The 19,831-nt window shown below is 42.9% G+C and overlaps 1 protein-coding gene across 1 annotated transcript in view; it reads left to right on the top strand.

The window, feature by feature from the left end:
• LOC142213163 (ras association domain-containing protein 8-like) overlaps nt 1-19,535 on the top strand; it is a 41,815-nt gene extending 22,280 nt beyond the window's left edge. The window contains exons 2-6 of the mRNA XM_075281392.1: nt 9,126-9,302; nt 10,725-11,617; nt 15,916-16,084; nt 16,689-16,784; nt 19,303-19,535. Of these exons, the coding sequence (XP_075137493.1) occupies nt 9,200-9,302; nt 10,725-11,617; nt 15,916-16,084; nt 16,689-16,784; nt 19,303-19,334 (1,293 nt within the window). The 5' untranslated portion in view covers nt 9,126-9,199 and the 3' untranslated portion in view covers nt 19,335-19,535. The remainder of the gene's footprint in view (nt 1-9,125; nt 9,303-10,724; nt 11,618-15,915; nt 16,085-16,688; nt 16,785-19,302) is intronic.
• The last annotated feature ends 296 nt before the right edge of the window (nt 19,536-19,831 follow it).

Here is a 19,831-nt window from a genome sequence, read left to right as displayed (position 1 = left end):
TGCTGAGTGCGACGTAATTCACACATGAGACCTCATTAGCCGAAAAAAAAAAAAAATTCTTTAATGGGCGAGACAAAGAAGCTGGCGCTGAGCAAGTAAGTGGCATTGAGGCAAATGAGACCTAATTAATCTCGTAATTATAGGCCGATAATGGACAGGAAATGGAGTTTTGCCTTTGGTATTTGCTTTCGTTTAGGGAGATAAGATGGATAGGAAGACAATGATGTGGTACAAGGCATTGTTGTAGAAGATCACAGCTCAAAGGAAACTGACTACTTTGTGGGATACATCCCTAAGCTTCAGCAAACACCTCCACATTAACCATCCTTTGTATCTACCTGATAAACTTGGGCTTTTGTCCGTATTTGCTTAGTAAATAGTTTATCTAGTAAATGGCTTCATTTAAATACAATCTCTTATAAGCCAAGGAGCCCAAGTCATTGTATTACTAGCAGGGGGATCCTCCGCGGTTTATTGGCTTCCTTGGTGTATAAAAATCTAAAAAATATTTTTTCTTTACCAGCCACTCCTGGCTTTGACTCAAAAAAAAAAATGCAACAAAATCTGGAACACAAATACTGCAATTCCACAACGTGGGACCTCAACCTATCCACAGGATAGGTCATCAATATGCAATCGGTTGGGGTCCATCACTCAGACCCCGCACAGATCACCTGTACTAGTAGTCTCCGAGTTCTGAGACACTAGTGGACCGATATTAGGAGCCATGTCCTCTATATGTCGGCACCCAGAAGCCAATTGGACAGAAGATCTGTGCGGGATCAGGGTGTCATACCCCAACAGATCGGATACTGATGACCTAATCACAAGAGAGGTCATCAGAATGGAAAATTTTGATTTGGGGCCAGAAAACCCCTATAAGATCATACACTAATTTTGACAGGACTGGCCCACCATTTGTTTCCATAAGAGACAAATACCGAACAACAAATAAAGAAGAGGTATAATTGTGGTATTTTATACCCCCTAATAGGGAGACAATAAACAGGCCCTACCTGTTTAAGTGTCCTTACCATAATAGCAAACAATTCAAAACAAAAAATAGGGTAAGTATGACACCTTCATATATAAGCAACAATGAAGCAACTGTTTTACAATAACATATCAAAAACTTTATTAAATATCAAAATTGGACATACATGTAAAACACAAGTGCAGATACAGGGAAATAGAATTGGAGAAAATAGGGTACCAAGATGGAATTAGATCCCCATGTATTGCTACACGACACCTACAAGAGGTATATATAAAATAATATGCAGTGGCAGTAAGAAATGACAGTCACAGACCGTTTCCTATAACAAGTGGGGCGGTCCCTACACATATAACTATTGTATGCCAATGCATTAGATAATGAATGAACCCTGAAGAAACAGGAAAGTATATCCTGAGCCACAAGTAGCCGTAAGGAGCAGTTTCAATACCACAAGCAGCACAGAATCACAAAGTACATACCACTTACCCATGTGGGTGGTGTGATGTAAGCAACCAGGGGACCGGTCCCTACTCTCCAATGGCCCATTTTCCCTGTTTCTTCAGGGTTCATTCATTATCTAATGCATTGGCATACAATAGTTATATGTGTAGGGACCGCCCCACTTGTTGTAGGAAACGGTCTGTGACTGTCATTTCTTACTGCCACTGCATATTATTTTATATATACCTCTTGTAGGTGTCGTGTAGCAATACATGGGGATCTAATTCCATCTTGGTACCCTATTTTCTCTAATTCTATTTCCCTGTATCTGCACTTGTGTTTTACATGTATGTCCAATTTTGATATTTAATAAAGTTTTTGATATGTTATTGTAACAGTTGCTTCATTGTTGCTTATATATGAAGGTGTCATACTTACCCTATTTTTTGTTTTGAATCATTTGTTTCCATAGTAGAAAAAGATCGGGTTGTTGTATTTCCGTATTCCTGATCATTTTGATCTTGTGTAAGGTTAGCCATTGCTAGAGGTGTTTGGCAGCAGCTTTCTCCGCTCGGCCCATTCAGTGCCCATCCATGACCAACGAGATGTGCATGTATATAGGGAAAGTCAGGAAAGATGGCCGGCCAGTGTAAGGGCAATTCTGAGTTAGTAAAGTGTAAAACCTTCAAGATCCTATAAGTTGGAGTGTAAAGTGACTATCTATAATGTCTGATGTCAAGTAACGTTTCATTTTCCCTGTAGTGGTGCTGCATTGGAGGTGAACATTTACGGTAGAGTTCCCTATAGAATACAGCTTATTACATAGGGGTCCCAGCAGGGAATAAAATAGATTGATGGAGTTTCAGTAGCGGAAACAGGTTATGGACTCTAGATTTTAAGGACACGTTGATCCAGGGTTTTTATACTGACTGCCAGATTGGAGTTGGGAGGGATTTTTTTTTCCCTGAAATGGGGCAATTGGCATGAGCCTCATGGGGTTTTTTGCCTTCTGGATCAACACTGTAGGGGACTGTAGGGTTATAACTTGGACTTGGACTGATGTCTTTATCCAACCTCATCTACTATAGTAAACTGCTTATATTCCAAGACATCCAAATGGGATAACTTGTTTAACTTGGTACCCACATACACGCAACCATGTGATAACCAGCTGCCATGAATGATCAGCAAGGACAGCACATGGGACACATGGATGTCGCCCGTGTGCCGCCCATGCTTTTTTGGCCCCTTTTATTCAATGAATAGGAGCTGTGGAAGCAAAGCTGCAAAATCAGACAGGAATAGGACCTGTCTCATATTTTGCAACCCCAACTGTTGGCCCGCACACATGACTGTGAAATTCACGGTCATGTGTAGGCGTCCATTGTAATGAAAGTCATGTACAAGAGAACCTAGAGGGGTTGTGCAGAACCTGAAGATGATTGATACTGATCCTGATACTGATATAACCGTCGAAAGGTATATTGCTGCTCCTACTCAAGTCAATAGAAAAGGTGCTGCAGTTCGATAAAGCTCTGTACACTGTATACAGTTTCCAATCTGTACAGTGTAGCGATGGTACCTGGAACTGCAGCCCCTGTCCCATTCACTTGAATAAGTGCAGATATATGGTATACGCTTTCCAGGTGATTGATCTCATACTGCTGACCTATCCATTATCTTCAGTTCTTGGACAACCCCTTTAAGACGTCATTGAACCCGATGTTGGAACATCTCTTACGTGTTGCCCTTCGATTAATCCCTAATGTCATTCACGTGTCTTAATAACTTCACTGCTCAATCACGCCCAGACCTAGAAGGCTTGTGATAACACATGTGATAATGTCATTTACATAGACATAATACAATTATTGTTCTACATGAAACCACTGAGAGAGATACTGTCTTGGGAAATGCACCTGCAGAAAGATACTCGAGAGGCTTTATGCTCTATTGTTATGTATAAGAGGGAGTGAATGCCTGGGAGGAGGCGAAAGTGATCCATGTGTCTCATGGCTTTGGCTAGACCCCAGTTGGTCACCTGTCCTGCTTATACATAGTCTAGTGGCTTTCTTCTTCCATTGACCTGTCCAAAGCTGATCCTAGTGCGGTGCCCCCTGGCAGATGTTATGTTCTTAATCCATAGCCAGAGGGTCCTCTGCGCAAATCCCACGTACCCAAGACGGTGGAGAGGAGATTGTCACTTTAACCCTTGCCCTTCTCTGTATGTCACTGCTCAATGGTGTCATGTACCTCTATTAGCCTAGAAACAGTCCATCCCAGGTAGCTCGTATTAGTGGATAGTAGAACAAAGCGAAGGGTTTGACCCAGTCTACGCTGCTATTAAGGAGACTATTCATTAGCACGGGTTTCTTTCAATGGGGATTAACGTAAAGCATTTGTATGTTCCTTTTATGTTGTCTTCTATAGGGTAGTTGAAGCGCCCATATGCTCTATAAGAGAGTCTACAGACTGCAATGTCATCAGTTTCCATGTTTAACAAGCATTGTACAAGAGAATTGTACCAATTTGTGGTAAAACTGCGTGTGGCGTGTTCACCATGGGCCTTAGTACATACAATTAAGACCAAGTTCTAACCGTTAGGCCTTGTTCACGCAAGCGTTCGGTTTTGACCTGTTCATGGAAGCGACTTAGGCCTGGTTCATATCTCAGGTGGAGGTTATAATAAGCTTGTTGTCTTCATTCCTGCTATGTCGTCTTTTTTTAAATTTTTTTGAAAAGTGGCGAGCAGGACACAGAATGAACAAGACTTAAATCTTGCACAAAAAAAATAAAAAAAAAAAATTCTGAGTTTTTCATGTCTTATACACCAATGGATACCATATATACCATAGAAAAGCGGTGAGAACATTTAAGTCAAAGCTGAGGCCTCATGTTGCAGAAACGCGCGTATCACATTGAAAGCAATAGGTAAAAAAGCCTCCCATTGATTTCAATGGGTAGCGCGCGTATGCCGGCACCCATTGAAGTCAATGGGATCTGTTTTTTACGCCGCTCACTCTGAACAAGTTTACGTTCAGAATGAGCAGAGAGTAAATTCCGTGCGAAGGCAGCCTTAGAATTTCTTCTATATTTCCCATTCCTTTTGTAGCCATTCTTGGCATTGGCTCAAAAAACTGCAGCAAAATCTGCAACAAAAAAAGCTGCGTTTCCCCATCTACATCTTCCACTGTGAATTTTCCTGCACAAACATGCACCAAAATATATGAAGAATTTCCAGCAAAATCTTCAGGCGAACTTGCTCTGGATTGGCCGTTGCATTACTGGGTGAAAATCCGCAGCATAAATGCAACATGCCAAGGTTATAAAATTCACAACACTGGCCGGTTCTTGTGGTGGATTATTTTTGGTTGCATGTTAAGATTTGTGGTCAAATCTAAAAAAAAAATTGGATTTTCAATGTTGGGCAGAAACAAAACACTTGCGTATTAAGGAGGGCCATTACATGGATTTGGGGTCTTATCTATGGTGTATTTGAGGAACACTCTTTGCTGTGGATTTCACACTTTGCAATACATGGGATCCCGATTCATTGACTACTGCAATAAACTCCTCCCGAGGTCCTTGAGATCTCCATTATTCCTTAAGCTTCGGCCATATTGTTTGCAAATCCACCTTGACCTAAAATGAATTTCACCTGTCCACCAGTAGCACTCGCATATTAATAGCTTTACTGTGTTGGCTACTATATCCTCTTTGTTTAAGAGCAGGCTGGTTCTACAGGTCCAGCAGCCACTCCCGTTTACCCTGAAACTGGGGAGGGGGGAAGAACAAAGGGTGGGAGCTAAATAAAAATCAGGCTCTTCAAGGGGACCTTGACATCCATCTCCAGGCTGGACAGTAGCAGATCGCTCTGATGGACATTATCTTGGTGGCGCAGGAGATCTTCTTTGGGTATTGAGCTATATCAGCTTAGAGAGTCCCTACGTTAAAGATGGTGAAAGTTGCGAACCTGGACAGGGCGATGTTTGTAGACGTCTTATAAAGCAGGTGACGCACCCATAAGAAATATCTGAAGAATCTGGACTCGTGGAGGTATGTATATTCTAAGGTCATGGGGTAATAGTTGTTTTTGGTAACAGTAGTAAAGTAATTGCTTCCTATATAATTATTAACCAAAGTCTCATTTCGCAAAAGGATTTCTACAGCAGATTATCGTTAATGGTAGATTGTAATAGTCTTGTTTATCCGCAAGATGGACTGTTATTTTGTGCTATGGCGCCTTAAACGTTTGGTTTTAATGGTTTTCTAGGATTAGGCATTGCTCATTTTGGTTTTTTTTTTGCAAAAACAGCGCCACATTGGTCCACAGGCTGTTTATAGTATTGCAACTCAGTCCCATAGACTTTGGCACTCCATCTGTCCTCCTCTCAAATTGATCTCCTTCTTTTTTGCCATGTTTAATGATCTTTGAAGGACCATACAAAGTGATATGGTATCCTATATATCTGTGGCAGGGTTAGACCGTTATTATAGGGCTGTTGTGTAGGATTAGGGTCACACGTTGACTTCTGATGGCCCAGTAAGTCGTGGTAAAATCGCACCACCGTAATGGAAAATGGGCAATAACTAAAGAGGACACGGTTGTATTCTGTTTCTATGAAACTTGCATTTGAATTGCATAGTAGAAAGCCTAAGACCGAGACCCCACATTGTGGAAACGCAGCTTTTTTTTGTTGCAGATTTTCCTGCGACAGACTGAACAGAAGGGAGAAGTATAAGAACTTTCTATATATTTCCCATTCCTTTTGTAGCCATTGTTGGCTTTGGCTAAAAAAAAAAAAAAAAAACGCAGCAAAATCTGCTACAAAAAAGCTGCGTTTCGGATCCTGCAAAAAATAGTGTTTTATATTACCTGCGACGTGTATGGTATTCTGGCTTATCCCATCCACACATTGCAGCGATTTGTTGCATGGGACCTTAGCCTTAAAAGGATTGGTCAGAATTAGAAGAACCTGGGTGTTTTTCGCAGGTTTTGTCAAGGATTGCAGCTCAGTTTCACCAAAGTGTATGGGACTGTGTTGCAATACCGCATACAACCTGTGGACAGGTGTGGTGCTGTTCATGGAAACTGTTAACTGTGTTTTTCTAATTCGCGACATTCTGTTTAAAGACGTTGACCATAACTGTGTTTTCAGCATAGGCCTCAGATTCTGAATTTTGTGAGCCCCCAAAAAATCATGGTAATGTCCCTGTTCGCATTGGTCTTCCTACAGATAAAAACATTAAGGCCTAACCACGTTATGATTTATCCGTCAAACTTCCCTTGTCCAGATTCTGAGTTACATCGTATCATAGACCATGACCACTTCCTTAATTCTGCAGGCTTCAGAGCTGAAATCTGGGTATCTCTTATTGACTCCATGCTTGCCCTAATAATTTACAGCGGATTTCTATGTTCTCTATTGAAAGATGGCCGAATGACTCTTACCAGACATCTGCTGGTGGCTTATCTGTCCTAACAACCAAAAGATCAGGCATGTCAAAAACCAATATGCCCAATCCTTCTTTCCCTGCCGTCAGGGCTGCTCCCCATTACAGTAGATGGTTCACTGCTCTTGACAAATTCAGTGGGTTTGAGTTCCATTAACCATTGTCTATGGCCAAGATTCTATTAAACTGTCCAAATTATTCCTTGCTGACTGTTTCCTAAAGCAGACTTGTTGCCTCTCTAGACTTAAATACAGGTTGTAAGTCTGGATCGGTACATAAGGAATGCAGTGATGTAGAAAGTTACTCAACTTTATATGAAGATTAAGAACTGTACATACTATATATAAACTGTAAGTGGTGTCTTATAGAGAACACGCGCTATAAATATGTCCTTATATTCGGAGCAGATTATTGTGTTAATTGCATCATATTAATTAGGTCTCCTAAAGATCTGCTATTTCGGCGGTGACCTCATACAATCCATTACTATAACTGGCCCTGTCTGCATTCTTTACATTGTCTTGGTATTTCCAAATGCAAATCACATCGTTAATACCTGTAGGCGAACAGTTTAACCCTTTCAGTGCTTTAGAAGAGTTCGATCTATCGTGTCCTTTCCGAAATATTGGGCTGTCATGAGAACAAGATTTACGCTCCTGGGAAAACTTCGCTGCGGCTGAGCAATTGTTAACCGTAACAAAAGCCTGCCAAGACCATGAGCAATTCACTGACTGATGTGACCTGGGACTTGGTGACCATTCCTGAAAAGTCACGTGGCTGCCGAGATGCCGTTGTATGGCAAGAGATAGGATATGGCAACCGGTGGTTTTACTTAATTTTGCTAGCCTTTTTCTAATGATGGTCTAGCCTTGGTAGATCTGCAAGGGTCTGACACCTTGGACCCCGGCAGATCGGCTGTTCCCGGACATTGTGGCTCCAGATAATGTTTAGATGCCAGGGGCCGCACTGCTCGCTCACTATACAAATTATAGGCTTTGGTGTCTGAGTGAATACACGTTGTTCAGCGAATGAGTAGTGTCAGCGTTGCCTGCAACGGCTGATCTGCAGCGGTCCCAGCTGTTAGACCCTTCCAAAGGATAATAGAAAGTGAGAAACCCCTTTAAGACCAAACTTACACACATAGTGTTGTGGAATTTTGTTTGCTATGGAATATTCAATACAGATAACACAAAGTACATTACAATTCAAATGAATCTCAAGTCAATAAAGCAAAGAACAATATTCTCTAAGGACTTGCCCATAGGATAGGGGCCGGGGGTCCGACCTCTAGTGATCGTGTGAAGGGTAGAGCACATGCGTGACCACTGCTCCATTCACTTCTCTGGGTATGGCAGAACATCCTGATCCATTATTAAGATTATTCATCATCTCAAACCCATAATAAAGATCTCTCGTTCACATCTTGACATGACGTTGTCAGGCTTGTACGCTACCCTGTCAGAGAACTAGTTCTGCAGCCTCTGGTGGTCACGGACTGACTTCAATTCATCTGTTTGACCTGTAATGACTCAATACAGCGAGACCTGGTGTTGTGTACATGTTCGGTTAGACATATACCATGTCATGGCTCAGGATTGTTCTCTGGTGACTCATGGCCTCTCCTCCCGTTTTGAGGAGTTGCGCCCATCTTTCCTTCCACCTTCATCTCCAAGTTTGTTTTTTTTGTTTTTTTTTTCTTTTTGTTTATAAGCACATTCCTTCGTCAATCAAAGCAGTGACGCGTTATCTATGATATGATACTGGATCGGCTACGCCCTCCGGTGGGCGGGTGCGTGTTCTTGTCTTGTGGATCACCCCAATGGAACTTCCTAATGTCTAGTCTGATCACTGATGGTTTAGTAAGCCGAGGTTTTTAGTATCTCTTTCTTCTTCGTCCAGCGATGAACCACAATGTTCCAAGGTTGGGATGATGTGCTGGATTCTTGTGATTGTTTCCCTTTAAAAAAAATCAGTCCCGTGATTGATTGACAGGAAGTGCTCTTTCACTAGCCAATCAGCACGTAGCAACCCAGAAATACAGTATTTGTAAACAGCATCTGATTGGTTAACATAACATTATGACTTGTATTCAGATACATGGCGTCCCTCACGCCGACATCTCACTTCCCTAACCTTATATGATCCTTGATGATTTTATAATCCTATAGAAAGATGCTATAAATGTCAAGGAATGTGTATTCTATTGTGTAACGTCTTATTTCCTTTTCCTTAGGTGATGAGATACTAAACTGACCATCGTCCGCTTTGCCCATTCCACTTTCCTGCCCCGAATCACTTGTCTTCATCATGGAATTGAAAGTCTGGGTAGATGGGGTGCAAAGGGTCGTATGTGGGGTAACCGAGAAGACCTCCTGCCAGGATGTGGTCATCGCCCTTGCCCAGGCCATAGGTGAGTGGTGTTTTTACTGGGTGTCTGAAAGTTGTACTTTTTTTTTTTTTTTTTTTTTTTTTTTTGTAGTAGCCAAAAATTCACGTGGTCACAAAGACCATAGGGCAGTGATGGCGAACCTTTTTGAGACAGAGTGCCCAAACTGCAACCCAAAACCCAATAAATTATCGTGGCGTGCCCACACAGCAATTTAACCTTAAAACTCTGTAGATCCAGAGGTGTGGACAATTATGGACCCACAAATTACAGTGGTGTGAATGGGGCTTTACAGAGCTTGTACTGAAAGGTAAAGGTCTCGCCATTTTTTTACATTTGAACAATTAATGTTCACTACTTCCGTTTTATAGTGACCGTGCAATGCCTGTACTTATATCACGTCAGCTATAAAACAGATACTGTGTGATATAAGTAGTGAAGGAACCCCACACAGTACAATCTGCCCCACAGTGGACCCCACACAGTACAATCTGCATCACAGTGTCCCACACACAGTACAATCTGCCCCATAGTGGCCCCCACACAGTACATTCTGCATCACAGTGGCCCCCACACACACAGTACCATCTGTCCCTCAGTGCCCCCCCACACAGTACAGTCTGCCCTGCAGTGGTCCCCCTACACAGTACAATCTACCCCGCAGTGGCTCCCACACAGGATTACACTTCTATACTCCACAGTAGACCCCCTCCCCACACAGTATGAAATGGTCCACAGTAGCCCTCTCCCACACAGCAACAACTGGTCCACAGTAACCCCCTCCCACACAGCAACAAATGGTCCACAGTAGCCCCCTCCCACACAGCAACAAATGGTCCACAGTAACCCCCTCCCACACAGCATCAAATGGTCCACAGTAGCCCCCTCCCACAATGCATCAAATGGTCCACAGTACCCCCTTCCCACACAGCATCAAATGGTCTACAGTAGCCCCCTCCCCAGACAGTACATAAATATACTTACCTGAAGAGCTGCCACACATCCTCTCTTCTGTTCACTGTGTGCACTGATGACTTGTGTCATCACACCCGCGCCGGTGCAGAGGTCACCGTCTGTAGTCAGTGTAGGCAGCGCGGTACACACAGTGAAGGCAGTGATCACTCACTAACGGGATTCCTGTACCAGATTCCCCGTTAGTGAGCAATCAGGGCGACCGAACGCGTGCCATAGGTTCGCCATCACTGCCATAGGGCCTAGCTGAACAGGGATGCTTTAAGATAGTATTAAAGTCATATATACAAGGTGATGGATGTTCATGTAATCTGAATTGGTTCTGAATCCTCCTAGATTGGCATGCAACGGCTCAACAGTAATCACTCTCATTATCCTCATTAGAAGACCTATCATCATACAATATATAGACATGTAGGTGTGGTGTCTACATTATAATTTCTATTCTTAACGTTACTTTATATTCTCTTCCAGGTCAGACAGGACGATATGTTCTTATTCAGACTCTACGGGACAAAGAAAGGCAACTCCTGCCTCACGAGAGACCTTTGGAATTTTTGGCCAAGAGTGGACAATACGCCAATGACGTCCATTTTGTATTAAAGCGAACAGGACCCAGTTTAGCTGAGCGCCCCTCTTCAGACAGTGTTGCTCTTCCTCCGGAAAGGACTGTAATCCGGTCTAGTCTTCCTCTTAACCCTCGGGCCCTTACTACCGAAGTCACAAGGTCAAAAGAGCCTAAAAAATCTTTGACTTTTAATTTGGGATCTATGAGCTCAAATGATGTTTTGCTTAAGCATAGACAGAAATATCAAAATGGCACCGCTGGTAAAGACTCTGCCCAGAGACAACCGAGCAAAGAGGAAATATTCAAGCTGGTGCTGCAACAGCAAGAGCAACTCAAGGCTCTGGAAATGCAGAATGGCTCTATAGGCAAAGACATTCAGACGTGGGAAAGAGGCAGAGCCGGTGGACCTCACGAGGAGGAAGACGAGATTGCTTACTTGGAACGACTTATCCGCCGAAATGATGCCGAGCTGGCAGAGGAAATGTTTTGGTTGGACGAGCTAGAAAGAGAAAAGGCGGATGAGCAAAAAAGACAAGATAAAATGAGGCAATTACGAGCCACCATGGAGGATTACACCCTTAAGATTAAGGAATTGAGCGAAAGGACTGAGGCCTTAGAGCAGGAAATCCAGAAGGAAGCCTCAAAAAGACTTTCAGGGGAACCAAGTCCTGCTGATATTGAGGAAATGGTGGAAAAAATGAGAAAGGAACTGGACGCCAAGATGGTACAGAGCCAAGAAATGGACAGTAATCTGTCTAATGTGGAAAGAGCTTGTGAGGAGGCCAGAAGAAACCTAGAGGTAGGCTTTCTGCTCACCTGTAGAAAGAGCAGGCTTGGCTTATGCATATAAAATCTCTACATGTGCTTGCTACGCGGCTTCTTCTTTCATATGGACCTCCTGTGCTTGCCTATCTGCTAAACTTCTGCTATAACAATGCAAATGCTTAAAGAGAACATATAAGATGGAACGCTTGTTATGGGCATAGAACGAGACTCGCTCCATTAGGAGAAAAAAATGCCTTATTTTGCAAACTTAGATATTTCTAGGTGAATATGAAGTGACCCATGTAACGCCAAATGTTCCTGGATGGCACAGGGTCAGGTTGAACATTTGGTCATGTCAAGCTCAGACTTTTTGCACAAAAATAAAGACAAATCTATCCCAGAATTTCCTTTTTTTCCCCATTTTGTCCTTTGATATTTCATTTTGAAGGTGAGAACGATAAAGAAATCTCCCCTCTGTGTCCTGTGAGCTCAGCCATGCCATCTATCACCTCCTTACTGTCCTGTGCCCGTCTGCCAGGCAACTGGCTGGAGCAGCAAAAGGACAAAACATTAGACTGAGGCCCCACGTTGCGGAATCGCAGATTTTTTTTGTTGCAGATTTTGTGCAGTTTTTTTGAGGCAAAGCCAAGAATGGCAACAAAAGGAATGGGAAATGTGTGTGTGTGTGTGTATATATATAAAGTTCTTCTACCTTCTGCTCAATCCACTCCTCACTTTGGCTCAAAAAAACAACTAAAAAAAAAGCGAGGTTTCCGCAATGTGGGGCCCCACGGGACATCCCGCTGCGAAAAAAGCACTACGGGAGAAACCGCAGCGGCAATGTATCTTGGTTCTTCCCACAGCACTTTACACAGAAAGTTTGCAGAGTTTTCCTCTTGTAACTTTGTATACATAGGTATAATTGTAACTTTGTTACAATTATACCTATGGGGAAACAGTCGGTGTTTTTGTAGGTATAATTGACATGCTGCGATTTCCGAAATCACGCTGGTATTGGAAATCGTGGTGTATCCGCACCGTGGTTTTTACAGCAAAGTGGGCATGGGTTTCACTAGAATTCCATCCACTTTGCCCTTACTGTAAAACACCGCAATTTTTCACGTGGCGTTTCTGCCGCAGGCCTCAGCCTTGTGCTGTTTTTAAATTAAAAAAAAAAAAAAAAAAAAAAAATGAAATAACCAAACCCAGGAGTGGGAATGGGACGTATAAAGGAAGCTCTTAGGCTAAGTTCACACGGGGAGTGGAAGCACGGATTTTGGCACCGAGAGTCACGCGGGGAACTGCGTCATTCTCGGGTCAAAACCTGCCTGCCACGACTGTCGTGGCTTCCAACAGTTGCGGCTTCCCCCTCTGGAGCAGGCTGAAATGAATGGGCCGACTCCAGAGATTGCTGCCGCCAGGCGGACGCCGCGGCTCAACGAACTGCGGAATCCGCCTGAAGAAAGGGCAGCTCGCTTCTTTTTTTCCGTGAGCAGCATGAAAAATAGTAGCCTGGCAGTCTTCATAGACCACCATTGTGAGGGGGCGGATTATCACGTGGATTGCGCGCCATAATGTGCCCCTCTGTGCCCGTGTGAATGGGCCCTTGGACGTTTCCCTACTGCTCCATCCACGCCTGATCAGTATCTGGTCTGTGGGGTCTGACACTTGGACCCTGCACAGATCAGCTGTTCCTGCAGCCTCTAAACTGGCACTGCAGTGCTGTCCACTGTTTAGTGGTGGTTCCTAGATATTGCACCGTCCCCAGCGTCTACAGCTGTTCTGTGCAGAGTTTAGTTTGACCCCTATGGATCACATACCGAGGATTTTATCCTGTGAATTTGGGACCAGAACACCCTCCCCTCCCCCACGCACACTTTAAGTTCTGCTTCCATTGCTAGAGAAAAATGTGAAGTGTTTTTTTTTAGTTTTTGGGGTTTTATTTTGCACTTTACACTAGATATACAGACTATTGTGAAACTTGAGCTTTGCACCAATGTTTCCCCGGCACGAGTCATTATTATCTAGTATTTACCCTTTGAATAAAAGAATATTTTCAAAGTTTATCTGATTTTGTTTTATTTTTCCTGGTCTTAGCCGTACTAAGTAAAGGCTCATAAAGAGAGAAAATTATTTATAGATTTTTTTTTTAATCACAATTGAAGTTGCTTATTTAGTCAAAGAAATAAGTCCATATCTGCAGGCTGAATAAGATACGGCTTTTGATGTTACAAAATAATCTCTGTAGTATTTGTTCTTAGTAATAGAGGCTGTTACATGTAGATGAAGGGCACCTTCTGGTTTTGAAAGGTGCATTCTCTTCACTCTGTTGCTCCCTCTTGTGGATTCTCTTGCCATAGACACTTCATAATGTTTTTAACACTTGTACATTCAGCATCGGACTCCTGGTTCACATCTGCGTTCGGTATTCCTTTCAGGGACTCCACTCGGGGACCTCCCACACGGAATACCGAATGCATTAAAAAGCGGTGAGCAATGAAAGCACATGGACCCCATAGACTATAATGAGGTCCATGTGTTTTCTGCGCGATGTCCGTATGCGGAGACAAAAGTACTTTTGTCTCCGCATGACTCGTGCGGACACTGCACAGAAAACACATGGACCCCGTTCTAGTCTATGGGGTCCCTGTGCTTTCATTGCTCACCACTTTTTAATGCGTTCAGAATAACGCAAGTCCAAGTGGACTCCCCAAACGGAATACCAAACGCAGATGTGAACCAGGCCTAAAAGGGATGTACAGAGTTTTAAACTTGTCACAACCCCACAAAAGCAGGTGTGTTGGCAGTGATCCTGACTCGGGAGACTTCTAGGGGTTTTATTTCTTACATATGACGTCTCCAGGTTTGTCGCTCCTTGGGCCCCTTTTGGAATAACTCTTCCACACTGCAGCAAAAAAAAAAACAAAAAAAAACAACTTGAAATCGGGTATGTTTTTTTTTTTTTTTGCAGAGGTAGAACTACTGGGGCAGAGTGTAATACAGTCCATTCCATACATGTAGATACAATCTGTTCAGACATGGGAAGGTAAAGAGGAATTTGAGGCGGACATCTTCCTCGGATTCTTCTTTATTTTCTCTATATGTTCTCCCTGGTGCTAGAACTTTTTTTTTTTTTTTTGTCAATTAACAAAATGCAAAGTGAACAAAAGAGGAATGTAAATCCCATCAATATCTGGTGTCACCTTTGCCCTTTGGAGGAGGAGCCTGGAAGTGACGATATGGCCCCCACAGAGCCCTCATCTCAACATCATCCACTCTGTCTGGAATTGGAGCAAGCCTACATCCATAGATTAGTTCTCCAAGATGTTTGGAACCTCCCTGCTAAGTTCCTTGAAAAACTGTATGCAAGTGTACCAAGAAGAACGGACGGAAGGCAAAGGGCAAAGGTCACACCAAATATTGATATGGTTTAGATTCCTCTCTTATTCATAGTTACCATAATTTTGTTAACTGACAAAAATAAACCCTTCTATCTGAAAGAATTCTTACTTTGCAGCATTTTTCCTCATATGCCGCAAACCCCAAGTGGAATCCCCAGACGGAAACCGGATGTGAACCGGGCCTGAATTGTTTTTGCATGTTTCTATAGTCTTTGTTTCCATATGGGATTCTGATACATTGAAAAAGCTGTACAACTAGAGAACCCCCAACCTGCACCATGACACCTTCCACCACCTGGTCCAAAGTGAACAACTCAAGTCCAATGGTCAACAGGATAATGGTCAACGTTGACTATTTCCTTATATACAGTAGACAAATGGAAGTGTTCCATCCATGGAGAGCCACTTTTAAGATCATGACCTGTTGTTCTGGTGGAAGACGTCTACAACTTTCCAGAATTGGCAGGCTGGTGGTCCTCCATTGTTTGCTTACAGCCTAAGCCACATTGGTTTCTAGAAACATGATGAGACTATTGGGTTCACCTCTGGTCAGTAGTACTCTCTAGAAACTCTACCCTTGGAAACCATCATCACATGTCTACCATACTGTATAACTACGGCTCTGCTCACATCATATTCACTGGTCCCCATTCACCTTATGGAAGGCTCATATCTGATGCCAACAGAGTCATGGTTTAAAAAAACCAAAAAATTAAAAAATAAGAAAATTGGTAATTTGAAATGTCAGTATGACTAGAAACTGCTTGCATGGGTACGGTCCTTGACGGGTTAAAGAGGTTGTACAAGATGGGCAGAATCTGGTCCTGTTTCTGTTTTTTGCAGACCTCTTGCTCACTCTTGGCGATGGTTGTGTTCTTACTGTATTGTGTTATATGAAGAAATAATGGGATTCTGTTATTTCTATCCACAGGCAAGAAATCAGGAGCTGGAGGATCTTAATAAGGACCTCAGACAGTGCAACCTGCAACAGTTCATCCTACAGACCGGTTCTACAGTCACAAATGGCCAAGTACGACTAGACGATGAGTCTTTTTCTGATCATAGTAGCGCACAATGGGAAGGACCGCACAGAAGTAGAGGTATGCACACCCGTCTGCCTGATAGCTCTGCATGTATGTAGATGGTAATATATGAATCAGTGATGGCCATGGTTAAAGGTTGTGTGTGAGATCCAAAATGCCTCCTAGACCAATGATCGTGCAGTGTAGGGGACTCTTATAGGAGTAGAAACATATCTTTGTGACCAACAACCAATGGAGTACTGCAGAGATGACCTTATTTTATAGATTTGCAAATTGGCCAGGAAGTGCATCATGGGCGGGGCCTTGATGCAAGTGCATCATGGGCGGAGCCTATTCGATATCCTAATGAAGAGTAGCTAGAAAGAGTGTCTCGCACTCTGGAGGACCTGTTGTGTCCTGCATTACACAAATAACCCACTGATTTTAATTGGGTAACATGTAATGCTTGGTTTCACCTGGTGAGGCGCTGCAGGGAAACAGAACACTTACCACCAGATTTCCTCACAGATTACAGCTGTGATCGATTTATTGTTAAGGAACCCTTTTAAGAAGTAGGAATTCTCCAAAGTAAATGCCCAACCTCTTATCCCATTGCCGATACTCCTAAATGTCAGTGGCCGTGTCTTCTAAAGGTAAAATGACGACCTCTTATTTTTTCTAGGACCCACCGATTCTCTTCCACGATCCACGCCCAATCATTTAACAGGTCATCCACGTAACTTACAGAACCCTCTTCTCTCTACCAGGAACCCTGAGGGTGTGTATGTGTGACCCCGCTCGCTCTCTGCACGCTGCTTCTTCCTCTTTTGGTGGTGGGTGTTTTCTGCATGTTGCTCTTTTTTTTCTTGCAAAGCTTCAGAATGACCAAACACATGTGAATTGTGATATTTGGGGAAATTTAATTGGGCAAAAAAATTGCACATAATTATTTTATTCATTGATGATGTATAATGTGACAAGTGAAGGGTAGCCGTTGGACCCTACATCTAGATCTGTCACTGGGGTTGAGCCGATCTTGAGATTTCAGGATTGTTTTTTTTTTAAAATCCGATTTTCAATCATTTTCCAGCCAATCCTGATCGTGAAATTTGCTCAATCGCCGATCGGGATCTGATCTTTCCCGATCGCTCAACTCTATTTATATATTATATATACAGTGGGGTTGAGCCGATCTTGAGATTTCAAAATCCGATTTTCGATCATTTTCCAGCCGATCTTGATCGTGAAATTTGCTCGATCACCGATCTGGATCCGATCTTTCTCGATCCCGATCACTTAACCCTATCTGTCACCCATTTCATGTTGCACCCGACCCATGTTGCAGGGGCATAGTTATAGGGGATACATCTGTAGCAATAGCTACCAGGCCCTGAACCCTAAGAGGGGCCCCTGCTATGTAAAATATACCAGTATTTTAAATGCTACTATGTAGGTAAGGGGCGCTTTACAAATTTTTGGATTGGGGCCCTTCCATGTTGGACTGTTGACTAGTTCAGGTATTCAGAAATAAGTTTAGATTTTCCTTGTATCCATGAGCAGATCCAGGCTAGGTGTGGCACAAGTATGCATCGATCGTCCTCAGGCTGTTTTGATGATAATTCTATATTTTAATTAATATAATTAAATCTGGAATATTACATTTTGCTTCTTAGCGGGGTTTTTTAGTTTTCCATAACTCAAGCTTGTTCCTTCTGTAATGGAATTTGTGCAACGGATGTAATAAAGCTTCAGCATTTCCTCTGCTTTCTGTCAGTGAATGGAGACCTCATGGCTTGGCTTGATCAAGTTGATCAGTTGGAGTCCTATGCCAAACCCCGCACGGATTATCTGTTTCGGCAGCCTCTGGTTGCTGAAAATTGCTAGTGGACGGGCGGCATGTGCAGCGTTGCTCCTATACAAGTAATATCAGTGGTTCTAGGGAACTGCAGCGCCTCTCCTATTACTTGAAAAAGAGCGGCGCTATCAGGGGCGTAACTTTAGGGGGTGCAGTCGCATCGGGGCCCAGGAGCCTTAGGGGGGCCCATAAGCACTGGCATCAGTATTGAGATTGCAGCTTTCATCTGGCCCATAAACCAAGGAGACCCACAGAGTCCCCTAACCACACTAAGGTGGATTAAACTCCTTAGCCCCCATAACCATCACTATCAAGAATTCTCTGTAGGGGCCCTGGACAAAAGATTGTATCGGGGCCCACAAGACTTTAGTTAAGCCACTGCGCGCCGCACATGCCGCCCATTCACTTGCAGCTTCCAGCACTTGAACACATTCAGGGTCTGAAAACCGGACGGCCACAGATTTATATACTGATGACCTATCCTGCGGATTGGAGCCAGAAAACCCCCTTTACGCCAGGGCCCCATGGGCCGGCAACGCCACAATTTGCCCGCGGCGTTTACAGTAACTGCAAAGTGGACGGGATTCATACCATTCCCATGCCCACTTTGCATTTAAAACCGCAGCGCAGACCCGCTGCGATTTCCAAAACCGGTGCGTTTTTGGAAATCGCAGCATGTCAATTATATCTACGGAAATGTTGGCGGCTTTCCCGTAGATATGATTGTAACAGAAAGTCTGTAGAGGACAACTCCAAAAACTTTCTGTTCAAAGCGCTGCAGGAAGAACTGTGATGCGTTCTTGCCGCTGTTTTTCCCGCAGCGCTTTAGCCCCCAGGTCCTCTGCAGGTTTCAACCTTTGTAGTGCAAACCCCCAGGGGTCACATGGCGAAAAGTGCAGAAGAGCCTCAGCAAAAGTTGACCGATTTTGGTTGTTTTCTGTGTCTACTTGCAATGGACACCTTCGCACTGTGTGTACATTCATATGGTAGCTCCGTATTGGAGACACACGAATAGTTGTGACTGGCGTGTTAGTGAATCACGGATCTGTCGTCATTAAAGCGTTACTTGAATCTAAATGTAAACCCAGCGGGGCGCAAGAATTTTTTTTTTTGTTGTTGCAACGGTTGCCCAATAATAAACTGATCACAGGGCGCCATCTGCTGGTAACTCTAGCAATTGGCCGTAATCTATGGTGCAATATTGTATCAGGGTTTAATGATGCTGCAGCGCCCCCTCAGGAAAGATGAAATATTACACTGTTATGAAATCAATGCACAAATGGAGCCTCTTCCTGCTTAACAGACAATATTAATACATCAGAAATTACAATAAAAACAATTGTTTCTAGTTATAACTTTTCTTGCACAATTGGATCACAAGGCCGAGGTTACAAGTTATGATTTCTTGCCTATTAATCTCCTGTCCGTTCATATTTTACAGGTTTACCTTCGCTGGATACCTTATGGACTTGAAGGATATTATGTCAACGACGACAAGGACCTCGACTCTAATGTTATCTCTATATATGAAGTTACATCATGTCAAAAAAATTTCTATCTATATATTATGTGTATATATCTAATTGTTTATATAATTTTGTATTATACATTTCTTTTGATACAGATGTATAGAACGAAATATCCCTAGCTGTATACTATGAAATATATGACTTGTATTAGAGAAGGCGGGGAAAAGCTGAAATATTAAAAATGTGAAAATAAAAAGGAAAAAAACAAACTTCACCGCATCCATTTAGAGTACCGTGTAACTTTTCACATATGATTATTTCTGTAATAAAAGAGTACAATTTTATCTTCTTGTGTTTGGGTCAAATGCGAATTACGGTATGGAGAATATGTAGTCCATAAAATGTGCGACTCCCAATAGGCATTGCATAGTTAACTCCTAAATGAACAGACCTCAGTTCTTTATTTATTTATTTTTTTATTATTATTTCTCTGTATAAGGG

Source organism: Leptodactylus fuscus, chromosome 7 (assembly GCF_031893055.1).
Source record: "Leptodactylus fuscus isolate aLepFus1 chromosome 7, aLepFus1.hap2, whole genome shotgun sequence".
Lineage (NCBI taxonomy): Eukaryota > Metazoa > Chordata > Amphibia > Anura > Leptodactylidae > Leptodactylus > Leptodactylus fuscus.
Note: the sequence above shows the minus strand (reverse complement) of the source record. Positions and strands in the feature narration are given on the sequence as shown.